Source organism: Tiliqua scincoides, chromosome 5 (genome assembly GCF_035046505.1).
Source record: "Tiliqua scincoides isolate rTilSci1 chromosome 5, rTilSci1.hap2, whole genome shotgun sequence".
Taxonomy (NCBI): domain Eukaryota; kingdom Metazoa; phylum Chordata; class Lepidosauria; order Squamata; family Scincidae; genus Tiliqua; species Tiliqua scincoides.
In genome coordinates, this window is record NC_089825.1 from 137,843,689 (window position 1) to 137,856,426 (window position 12,738).

Below are 12,738 nucleotides of genomic sequence, written 5' to 3' on the forward strand. Positions count from 1 at the left end.
GCATATGGTGAAGGCCTTATTCCAGCCAGTGTGTAACCCCTTTGATGATGGACCTCCTACCACGCAGTGGCTGGGGCAATGCCCCAGACAGTGGGCATACTGATGTACAATCTCCCTGCCCTCGCTGGTTTTTGGGCCATAACCTTTGATAGAATAGAGATATTTCAACACGGTTTGTTTCATTGCATTCTACATAAAATTGCACATCAAATAATCTATAACAAGATGGCATTATTCAAAAATACCAAGATTTTAAAAATGTCATCCCCCTGTGGGTGTCATCCAGTGCAGGCCATACCCCCCCCCGCACCTCCTAGCAACACCATTAAGCATAGCCTATCTTATTGAATGTTTCAGAAATCTAATCTGAATTTCAATTCTCCTCTCCACCCCATCAGCCTCATGCACTGGAGGGAAGGATAGTTCCCTCAAAGCTGTACAGCCCTTGCGCTCCCTCCTGAGAATCCTGTTACATGACTGTTGGCTGGCTTTAGATTCCTGGCATATGGCGCAGTCCACCAGTGGATTGCACATTCTGCCAGGGAAGCATTAAGTTCCCGGCAGAAATGTCTGCATCCCAGTGCATGCCACATGCCGTCATCACACTCACCCACACTGCCAGTAGGTACAATGGGGCCACCAGTGCAGTCAGTGGCAGCCGTGTATGTTTGCTGGTAGCGAAGACGCCATCCACCAGCACAATGTAAAACAGTGGGAGGGATGGGGGAGGCAGTTGGAGGAATGAGGGTGTTTCTGACTGGGGAGGGGGAGGATAAGGGGGCAGGGAGGAGTCTGGATTGGTGGATCCAGCAGCAGTGATACATGCTGGATCTTCTCACCTCTTTTGTAAATGTCCCTGCCACTTTTCCCTTCTCAGATAAGAAAATAGGTGGCATATGTCCAAGGGGACCCATAGGTGGCCCCGGACTTACACAGAGGTAAATCATCATCTTACTTGCCTCCCATTTACTCTTGGGTTAACCTTAAGACACTCTCCCCCCTCCCACCTTACGATGCCTTTTTTGCAGGGGTGGTGGAGATAGGATGAATTAAACACTCTCCGAATTAACTGTTGAAAGGATGTGACTGAATCTCACCCAACATAGTCTGCATATCAACAAGCCACCAATTTATTAGGCCCTACCAAAACTATTACCAAATGATACTGATCTGAATGGGAAAATATGTGAATATTCATCCCTTGTTTTAAACGTTGTGCTGGTATTGAATTGAGATGATGCTTCTTCATTAGTCATAAAGAAGGCTGGGGATTGATAGAAGATTGTGCAATAGCCCTAGAAGTTGTAAGAAGAGAGCAGTTGAGGCAAGATCCTTATTTTAATTACCGCTGTTCTGCCAAACGCGAGGGATTTGTAAGAAGATTGTTCAATAGCCCTAGAAGGTGTAAGAAGAGAGCAGTTAAGGCAAAATCCTTATTTTAATTACCGCTGTTCTGCCAAACGCGAGGGATTTGTAAGAAGATTGTTCAATAGCCCTAGAAGGTGTAAGAAGAGAGCAGTTGAGGCAAGATCCTTATTTTAATTACCGCTGTTCTGCCAAACGCGAGGGATTTGTAAGAAGATTGTTCAATAGCCCTAGAAGGTGTAAGAAGAGAGCAGTTGAGGCAAGATCCTTATTTTAATTACCGCTGTTCTGCCAAACGCGAGGGGTTTGTAAGTAGTCATCTTTTTTATTTTATTTATTTATTTAAAAGATTTATATACCGCTTTCTCTAATATTCAAAGCAGTGCACAACAAACAATAAAGCATACAAGAAATTTATATATATATAAATTATATATCAGTGTCTAGTGTCTATAAATTATAAGTATCAGTGACTAGTCTACAAATGTCATCCAAAAGGATCACTCCTGAGTTAAAGAAAGGAACAATTCACATATACTGAACAATTCACATGTTCACCAGATGACTGTCAGGAACCACCTGGCTTTGCAAGTCTCAGAAAAGTTCACCTTCATCTGCTGAAGCCACTGTTTTGATCCTTTTTAGTGGTGGGGGTTTGGAGGCAGCGTTCTGGAGCATTTGTTGAGCTCCAGTTACATCAGACCAAGACCATTCTAGTGGCTTCACATTCCCCTTTGCCTGGCCTGACCGCCAGCCAAGGCACATTTGCTTACTCATGAGTAAACGCGACCCTGAGATTTAGTTTCGCTTTCCATAGGGCTCAATACATTCGTCTGCTTGGAAGGAGGGACTCCCTTCTCAGGTGTTTTTGGAGACTGCATTCATTGGATCAGGACCATTCTGGTGTCGTTGGATTCCTCTCAACCTGCCCTTTCCAAAGGACTAAGGCACAGTTGCCTACCCATAAGTAAACATGCAATACAGCTCAGTTTCACTTTCCATAGGGCTCCATGCATTTTTTGTTATCTGGTTTTTTGGCCATAACTTTTGATAGAAAGAAGATATTTAACTCTGGGGTTTTTTGCATTGCATTCTGCTGGACATTCCACATCCAACAGTATATAACATGACAGTATTTCTCCTAACCACCGTGATTTTAGCGTGTCACCCCTGTGCATGTCACCCAGTGCAGCCTGCACTACCTCCACCTCCCTAGCGACGTCACTTGTAGTGAGGAACACCCAAAATCATGCGAAGCTGGTGTACTGCAGTGGATAAGACCTGATGCCCCTGAGTGGCAAATCCTCCCTGGAATCCTCGGCCCTGATACTCTCAAGCACACGGCCAAGACTGGAATTTGTATTGCTTTATAGGTAGGAAAAGATTGAATGATTTTATTTCCTTTGAGCATTGTTGAAACCAGAACACTGTGGGCATAATCCTAACCCCTTATGTCAGTGCTTTCCAGCACTGGCATAGCAGTGCCAATTGCACATGTGTTGCGTCCTACAGTTGGGTGTCACTCACAGAGACCTCCTCAAAGTAAGGGAATGTTTGTTACCTTACCTCAAGTTGCATTGCCTTCATGTTGGTGCTGGAAAGATCCGACATAAAGGGTTAGGATTGCACCCTGTGTCTCAAAAATGTTTGAGATAAGAATACAAAGGGACACAACAGTTTGGAGAAACTGTTCTATTTATTACAGAGTTTGGGGAGAGAGCAACTTCAGTTTTTGTCAAGTCTTATGCTTCTGAGATTCAAACTCCTTTTCCCCCCATGGAGAGTGGAACTCAGTCCTGGCGTCCAGCACCTCCTCTATGGAACACCTTAGCTACTGCAGCATGGATATCCTTGTTCCGCAGTGTATAGATGAGAGGGTTAAGAAGTGGGGTGATCACTGCATGAAAGATAGACACGTATTTGTCATGGCTGAAATCTTTACCCGACCGAGGCCTCATGTAAAGGGCCATGATAGATCCATAAAACATTGTCACCACCGTCAGATGGGAGGCACATGTGGAGAAGGCCTTGCTCCGACCTCCACCTGAGCTCATGCGCACTACAGATATTATGATGAGCCCATAAGATATCAGGATGACACAGAGGGGGCCAAGCAGGAAAACAACTCCCCCCACGAAGATGACGGCTTCAAGTTGGTGAATGTCTCCACACACAAGTCCTGATAGCATATGAAGGTTGCAGAAGAAGTGGTTGATGTAGTTGTGGCCACAGAAAGGAAGGTTCAGAAGGCAGTGTATGAATAGCACAGGTAAGAGGAAACCACAGGCCCATGAGATGGCTGCTAGCATCAAGCAGCGTCCCTTGCTCATGACCACAACGTAGACTAGAGGGCAGCAGATGGCCACATAGCGGTCATAAGCCATGGCACCCAGAAGAAGCCCTTCCGTGCAACCCAGAGAACATGTAAAGTACATCTGAGTTACACAGCGATTGAAAGCTAGTCTTCCATCTCCAGCTAGCATGTGAACCAACATTTGGGGTATGGTGCTGCTTACAAAGCACATCTCCAGGCCTGAGAGGTTGCTGAGGAAGAAATACATTGGGGTGTGGAGGCGAGAGTCCAGCTGGACCAGCATGATGATGACAAAATTGCTCACCATGGTGACCAGGTAGGTGATAAGAAAGACTACAGAGAGGGTAATTCTCATTCTTGGATGGTTGGTGAGTCCCGCAAGGATGACCTGAGTAATGCTTGTATTGTTCACAACTCCCCTTTTGTCCATTAGCCTGGAGACAACAGCAACATAAAAAAGTAAACAATGTTGCCTGTGCTTTAATGATACCTGATGTGGGTAAGCATTTGTTCCATGGATATCAAGACAAGACTATTTTTTCTCTAGTTCAGGGGTGGGCAAACCCTGATCCGGTGGCCATTTGCAGCCCTCTGGGACCCCCAATCCAGCCTGCAGGGAGCCCCTAGTCTCCAGTGAACCTCTGGCCCATCAGAGACTGTTGGAGCCTGCAACTGCCGCTCACAACCACCTGACTCAAGCTGCAGTCTGAGTTACAGCAAGCCCTTTTAGAGTCTCAATGTGTTTTCTGCTTTTCCCTGGGCATTATTTTAATGCCCCCCATTGCCTCTGAACAACATGTCTCCATGTGTTTTTGCTTTGATCTGACTTGGTCTGTATGTTCTCACTATGCAAGAGGTGTGTGGCAAACAGTCCATAGTTCTCATGTGGTTCTACATGCCTGTCTTATAGTTCTCATGTGTAATATAAATAAGCTCAGTAATATCCATTCAGTCAGATAAGTTACATTTCTAACTTATTCATCTATGTAAATTTATTCAAATTTTAAATGTCAATAAATTCTCCTCCCCCCCGGCTCTGAACACAGTGTCAGAGAGACGAAGTGGCCTTCCTGCCAAAATGTTTGCCCACCCCTGGTCTGGTTGACTGGCACATATTTATCTAGCTTCCAGAATAGAACTCTGTATTCCTTCATTTTGAAATTTTAGATCATTATGCATATCACATGGCAAAACACTACAGTAGTACCAGCTAATTTCAATAAGCAGCAAAGGCAGTCTGATAGCACTACTAGTATAAGGTGGATGATGATGATGATGATGATGTTGATGATGATGATTTCTGTATGACTGTTGAAGAAAAAAAGGTTCACAACAAAACTTAACAGCATAATAGGTTCACAACATAACAGCAACCAAAACTATTTCCTTATTCCAGAGCCATTCACAATCTAAACACAGACACAAGGAAGCTAAGAACCCAGCAAAGAAGCACTGGCAAAAAAAGGCTGTGCTAGGACAGTGGGAGAGTGGCTTCCCCCACCCCCCACCCCCAAAAGGATGGGTGCCCAGGATGGGTGCTCATTGCCCAGTTAGCAGCAATTGAGCAGAAGGGATATTAAAATATTAAAACACTACAGTACTGAATTAACTCTGGGGTTGGAGTGTTTATGAGTCTTTTACCACACTGAGGCCATCAGCTTGGTGTAGGGTGTTACCATCCCACTTGTTCCCCCTCTGTGTCATCCTGACCTATAATGGGCTCATCATAATATCTGTAGGGCACATGAGCTTAGCCTAAGACTGGAGCAGGGTGGAGGAGGAAACAGGATCCTAGGTAAGGCAATTGAGAAGGGAACTAATGAAAGGACCAGAGAAGGAGGACAAATTGAAAGGAGAAAGGTGGAAGAAGTAGAATGAGCCTTGCAGGGAGGTATGCCGAGAAGAAGGAGGTCTAAGGAGGGGATACAGGAAAGGAAAGCAGAGTGGAGAGAGAGAGCAGGGTCTAGGTGGATGGAGTAGCAAGTGGGTGAATGAGAGCTGGGGAGAGACTGATTGCTGCAGAACTACAGGGTGGGATCGCGGTTCTTCGTTAAATTCCCCCCACCTGAGACTGTTGTGTCCAGCACCTTCAACAATGCTCCCCATCACCTTCAGGAGGAATCAGCTAAGCTCCTTGATATAAAAGGATACCAATTCTGGAAGACTTCTCAGGTGTTGGGTGGTTCACGCTGCTTCCGATGATTTCTCAACTCATGCCCCGTGGACCAAAGACAGAACTAAATGTATCTTTCTCTGGTTTCTGCCTAATCCATGACGGTCTCCTATTTAAGAGTGCAAAGCAGCAACAGAGACTATGTCTCCTATTTAAGTCTGTAAAGCAGCAAGAGTGATTCTGGCTCACTCACATGGGGGATCCACCACTTCCCTGAGGTATTTTCTTGTTATCATTTGGATTATAAACTAATAAGCGCTCCTAAATCCCTAAGGCTTCTTGCTGTTAACTAGTAGGAAATAGAACAATTTCTTCATACTCTGAGCAGTTTTTGTTTATTTCTTTTTATGTGATGTTATTACTTCTAACTTTGTCAAGCAGAAATACTTTGCCATAATGTGCAAGGACCCCTGAATTGTCTTTTCTTCTTCCAGATTCCCTAGCAATCTGTTAATCCTTGCTCTGCAAAGAACAGATGAGGGTCTCGAGGTGGGAGACCACCAGAATGTTCAATGTATCCACATTTGTTATGACCAGGATTTAAGCCACACCAAGGTCTCACATACAGGGCAATGAGCAAACCATAGAATGTAGCAAACTCTAGTGCTAAATAGGAGGTGCATATGGAGAAGGCCTTATTCCAGCTTGCACCTGAATTCGTGCATAGGACCAACACTGATAAATATAAAAGAGGTCATGACAGGGACACCTGAGATAATACTGTCCACCACAATGATGAGGGGTTTATATAGTCAATGCATCCTAGTCTCAGCACCATGATAAACTCACAGCAGAAATGCTTCAAATGATTGGGGCCAGAGAAAGGAAGGTGCAGAACACATGCCCTGGTTATCCTACAGGCAAGGAAAGCTCCTGCTCATGAGGCTGTGTCAAGCCTCGTTCCCTGTTGTTGACTATGGCATACACCAGGGGACATTGCATGGCCTTATTAAGAACATGAGAAGAACCCCACTGGATCAATCCATCTAGTCCAGCTTCTTGTATCTCACAGTGGCCCACCAAATGCTTCAAGGAGCACAAAAGATAGCTTAAGCCGACATAAGCAACTCCTCTTAAGCAGGAAGCTCTACTCGGAGACTAGCTGCTGTGTTAAATTAACACCCTGTGGGAAACTTTTGGTCTCTATACCTACTAATTTAGGAGACAAACAAGGATGTGTTTTGACCCCTACATTGTTTAATGTTTTCATGAATGATCTTGCTCTTCATATGTCCTTGGTTGATGCCCATCCTCCTAAATTAAGCAATTTATCGTTCCCCCTTTTGTTGGGGACTTCACATATAGGCTGATGGGTTCTGAACTATATGTGACAGATCAGGAGAGAGATCTTGGGGTGGTGGTGGACAGGTCGATGAAAGTGTTGACCCAATGTGCGACAGCAGTGAAGAAGGCCAATTCTATGCTTGGGATCATTAGAAAAGGTATTGAGAACAAAACAGTTAATATTATAATGCCATTGTACAAATCGATGGTAAGGTCACACCTGTAGTATTGCGTCCAATTCTGGTTGCCATATCTCAAAAAGGACATCGTGGAAATGGAAAAGGTGCAAAAGAGAGCGACTATGATGATTACTGGGCTGGGGACCTTCCTTATGAGGAAAGGCTACAGTGTTTGGGTCTCTTCAGCTTAGAAAAGAGACGCCTAGTGGGGGACATGATTGAGACATACAAAATTATGCATGGGAAGGATAAAGTGGATAGAGAGATGCTCTTTACACTCTCATATAACACCAGAACCAGGGGACATCCACTAAAATTGAGTGTTGGAAGAATTAGGACAGACAAAAGTAAATATTTCTTTACTCAGCGTGTGGTTGGTCTGTGGAACTCCTTGCCGCAAGATGTGGTGATGGCGTCTGGCCTGGACGCCATTAAAAGGGGATTGGACAAGTTTCTGGAGGAAAAATCCATTACGGGTTACAGGCCATGATGCGTATGTGCAACCTCCTGATTTTAGAAATGGGCTATGTCAGAATGCCAGATGCAAGGGAGGGCACCAGGATGTAGGTCTCTTGTTATCTGGTGTGCTCCCTGGGGCATTTGGTGGGCCACTGTGAGATACAGGAAGCTGGACTAGATGGGCCTATGGCCTGATCCAGTGGGGCTGTTCTTATGTTCTTGTGTTCTTATGTTGTACGTAGATGATATGCTGTTACTGTCCCGTACAAAAATTGGCTTGAAGTGTTTAATTAATTCTTGTATTGAATATTTAATTTCCAATAAATTGCCATTGAATTTCGAGAAGTCTAAATCTGTTGGTCCTTTGGGGAGAAGGCAATCTAACAGGTTAAAGAATTCAAGTATCTCGGAATTCTATTCCATTGTACCAGGGCTTTTCAAACTGGGGCGTCGTGATGCCCCAGCCAGAGATCCCTGGCCACTTTTCCCTTAAGGAGCGAGGGCAGGGGGGAGGCAGCGACGTGATGTGGGGAACCTGGTTCCAGTTTTGCAGAAGTAGAGCACAATCACTCAACTTTCACTTTTTAACTTGCAAGGAGCCCTACAGATGGTTTATGTGGGGCTCTCGGCACCCCCAACAGGCTGCTGCAGGGCCTGATGAGTGCATCCCACTCCCTGCAGCCCCCTTAGTGACGCAATCGTGGGGATCAAGTTGCTGCCTCCCCTCCTCCGCCCCCGCCAGAACTTACTGCGGTTCAAACTCTGCCCGGGAGTTTGAAAGCCGCTGCATTTTAGGCATACTTGGTCATTTCACCATCAGGCTGCTATTTATTCAAGCAATTTATTAGTTCAAGCTACCCTGCAGTTTTATTACCCCTGGGGCAACTCTTCTATTCCAGCAGTAGTGCAGATCTTTAAGTCCAAGGTTCTGGCACGACTGCTGTTTGGTATCCCTACCTGGATATCAGCTGTTTCCATCTTAGTAGAATGTGTTCAATCCAGATTTCTTTATAAGGTCTTTGCAGTACCTCACTGCATTCCTTATGCAGCATTGTGCCTCAAAGATGGCCTGCACAAGACTGAAACCCTGGCCTGGCTAAGATTCCTGAGATTTTGGCTGCTTTGAGGCAAATCAGAATATCATGCTTAGTAATATCCTTGCTGATGTTATACTTTCCCCAGGTCTAACTTTATTTTATAAAAGACTTCAGTTGTGTGGTCTGTATTACCCTGCTAATACAGGGTAATAAAGCCATTTATGCTATGCTATAGAACAAATTATTAGTTTAAAGCAATTAGAACAAGTGCTTGGCAGCTTGGAACCTTAAAAATCCACATCTCATCTCTGACTCTGCCTGATGCAGGCCTGAAACTGCTGAGGCAGACAGCTAAACTAAACAGAGAGGCAGTTTGCCATTTTTAAAATCACAATTCATTCAGGCTTCTCTTTAAACCAAAAAACAGTGTTATATACATATGTTGAACACTGGGAGGAAAAAGCACCAAAATCCCATTTCCTATCTTTGTGCTGTTAAATAATGGTAATTTAATCCCACTATATTCCATTAACCACCTCATCTAGTGGCTGAATGAGGTACAGCATTTATACCAATGCATTCTGGGGCAACAATGGAGAAGCAAGAAACCTGGAAGTGGGTCTTTAAAGCTATTTTTCCTTTTATTTGGTTTCCACTGATTTTTTTATCCCCTGGGGGTTCTGGAACAGAACCACCGTGGATAATGAGGCACGATCTGTGCTCTGAGCAGTTTTTTAAGTGATGTAATTCCTTCTAAGTTTGTAAAGTGGAAATGCACCATGATGTGCAAGGAACCCTAAGATGTCTTTCCTTATTTTGGAGAGACTCACTAACCAGGTGGTAACCCTTGATACTTGTTCTGCAATGGACAGAGGAGTGGGTTGAGGGGGAAACCATGAGAATTTTAAAAGTCTCCACATTTGTCATGACCAGGATTTATGTCAGACCAAGATCCCACATATAAGGTGATGAGCAATCCATACTGACCACTGCTAAAAAGGAGGCACACCCAGTGGAGAAGGCCTCATTCCATCTTGCACCTGAATTCATGCATACAACCAACACTGTGATGGGTACAAAATAGGTCAGGATGGCAGAGAGTGGGATGCTTGAGATAGTAATCCCTGCCACAGTGATGACGGCATGAGTGTGGCATGAGCATCAGTGCATCCTAGTCTCACCACCATGACAAATTCATGGCAGAAATGGGGCCAGAGAAAGAAAAATGCAGAACATATGATGTGGTCATCCCGTTGACTGTGGTCATGCTGCAGAGAAGTTGCTCATGAGGCTGTGTCTAGCATCAAGCACTGCCCCCTATTCTTGGCTGTGGCATACACCAGGGGAGAGCATATGGCCAAAAACCAGCCACAGACCATGCCACCCACCACCATTCAGTGCAGACTATAGAACCTGAAAAGTACATGTGGCCCACGCGATAGCTGAAAAAAGCTTCTTCCAACATGGAGACATACTAACGTCTAGACTCTAGACTCCAGAGCACACAATTGTGCCAAGAAGTCACTTCATTGGGCCTGAGAGGATGGTGACAAAGAAATGCCTTAAGGGGTTGAGGCAGCAGTTCAATCATGGTGACCAGATCACCCATGATGATGATGAGCATGAAGGAGGTAACATTCATCCTTTGAAATGGTGATTTGACTGGTAAGTGGTGAGTCCCACCAGAGAGATCTCGGTGATGGCCGTGTGATTATCAGGCTCTGTTCTGTAAGCTTCAGAATGAACAATGGAGAGAATAAAGAGACGACTTCCCATATTCTTTAGCAGTGAGCTATATGAGCATGTTTGAAGCTTATGTCAACACATTTTTTTTTATCCAGTGGATTTCACTATTGATCACGTTTTCACTGCTTGCCAGCGATTGTGTGCAATGGCTAGGTCCAAAATTGCCCAAAGATTGTCAAAGGAAGGCAAACTTTTTGCATTGAAACCAAAGTGAGAAACTGATCAAGGGTGATGTAATTATGGGCGCAATCCTAACCCCTTATGTCAGTGCTTTCCAGCACTGGCATAGCAGTGCCAATGGGACGTGTGCTACATCCTGCAGTTGGGTGTCACTCACGGAGGCCTCCTCAAAGTAAGGGAATGTTTGTTCCGTTACCTCGGAGCTGCATTGCCCTTATGTCAGTGCTGGAAAGCACTGACATAAGGGGTAAGCATTGCGCCCCAAGTCATTTCCCCCCATGGAGACTAGAACTCAGTCCTTGTGTCCAGCACCTCCTCTACAAAACACCTTAGCTACTGCAGCATGGACATCCTTGTTCCGCAGTGTGTAGATGACTGGGTTGAGAAGGGGGGTGATCACTACATAAAAGATAGACACATGTTTGTCATGGCTGGTGTCTGTACCTGACCGAGGCCTCATGTAAAGGGTTATGAGGGACCCATAGAACATTGTCACCACCAGTAGATGTGAGGTGCATGTGGAGAAGGCCTTGCTCCGGCCTTCACCTGAGCTCATGCGCACTACAGATGTTATGATGAGCGCATAAGAGGTCAGGATGACACAGAGGGGGACAAGTAGGACAACAACTCCCCCCACTAAGATGATGGCCTCAAGCTGCTGAATGTCTCCACACATGAGTTTTGATACCATATGAAGGCTGCAGAAAAAGTGGTTGATGTTGTTGTGGCCACAGAAAGGAAGGTTCAAAAGGCAGTGTGTGAAAACCACAGGTAAGAGGAAACCACAAGCCCATGAGATGGCTGCTAGTGTTAAGCAGCGTCCCTTGTTCATGACTCCAACGTAGACCAGGGGGCAACAGATGGCCACATACCGATCATAGGCCATGGCACCCAGAAGCAGCCCTTCTGTGCAACCCAGAGAACAGGTAATGTACATCTGAGCTACACAGCGATTGAAAGAGATTCTTCCATCTCTAGCCAGCATGTGAGCCATCATTTGAGGCACAATGTTGGTGATGAAGCACATCTCTAGGACTGAGAGGTTGCTGAGGAAAAAATACATTGGGGTGTGGAGACGGAAGTCCAGGTGAACCAGCATGATGATGACGAAATTGCTCACCATGGTGACCAAGTAGGTGATTAGAAAGACTAAAAAGAAAGCAATCCTCATCCTTTGGTGGTTTGTGAGTCCCACAAGGTTGACCTGAGTGAGGCTTGTGTTGTTCACATCTTCCCTTCTGTCTAGTAGCCTGGAGACAAACAGCAACATACAGATGTAAACAAACAACAACTTCTTCTTTGCTTTAATCCATTTCTTCCCAAGGTTGCATATACGCAACAGGAACCAAATGTGTACACCTGTGGACTGGGCAAAAATGGGTTAAGTTGCCTAATGTGGGTGACCACTTGTTCCAACTGTAAATCAAGATAAGTCTATTTTTCCTCTAGTTGATTGGGGCTTATTGATTTAGCTTCCAGAACAGGACTCCTTGCATTCCTTCATTTTTATTTTAGAACATTATCCATATCATGTTGCAAAACTCTATCGCCATGCCAGCTATAAGTAGCAAAATATGCTCTGATAATAGTAATAGTAGTACTAGTAGTAGCAGCAGGAAGAAGGAGAAGAAGAAATAGAGTTGTTTCCCCCCACTAAAAATAACTGATCCACCACTTAAAAGATGCCTCGTTGCCCAGTTAGCAGTAGTTAAACTGAAGGGATATTAAAATATTAAAACACTACAGTACTGGTTTAACTCTGCTGCTACCTGGAGTGTTTATGAGACATTCACCACAATGAAGCCATCAGCTTAGTGTGGGGTATGATTATTATTATTATTATTATTATTATTATTATTATTATTATTATTAACAGTATTTATATACCGCTTTTCAACTAAAAGTTCACAAAGAAAAATCAAATAACTAAATGGCTCCCTGTCCCAAAAGGGCTCACAATCTAAAAAAATGCAAGTGAATACCAGCAGACAGCCACTAGAA

The 12,738-nt window shown here is 44.6% G+C and overlaps 2 protein-coding genes across 2 annotated transcripts; both read right to left on the reverse strand.

Annotated features, from left to right (window-relative positions):
- Nucleotides 1-3,155: 3,155 nt before the first annotated feature.
- Nucleotides 3,156-3,986, reverse strand: LOC136653820 (putative olfactory receptor 2W6). Its single transcript, XM_066630702.1, has one exon. It carries the CDS (start codon nucleotides 3,984-3,986, stop codon nucleotides 3,156-3,158), a length of 831 nt encoding a protein of 276 aa, XP_066486799.1.
- A 7,043-nt stretch (nucleotides 3,987-11,029) lies between these two features.
- On the reverse strand, nucleotides 11,030-11,860 carry LOC136653821 (olfactory receptor 2D3-like). The gene has a single exon (XM_066630703.1). It carries the CDS (start codon nucleotides 11,858-11,860, stop codon nucleotides 11,030-11,032), a length of 831 nt encoding a protein of 276 aa, XP_066486800.1.
- Between the last annotated feature and the right edge of the window lie 878 nt (nucleotides 11,861-12,738).

Coding starts and splice junctions, on each gene's coding strand:
- LOC136653820 (XM_066630702.1), bottom strand. CDS start 3,986: ATGGTGAGCAATTTTGTCATCATCATGCTGGTCCAGCTGGACTCTCGC.
- LOC136653821 (XM_066630703.1), bottom strand. CDS start 11,860: ATGGTGAGCAATTTCGTCATCATCATGCTGGTTCACCTGGACTTCCGT.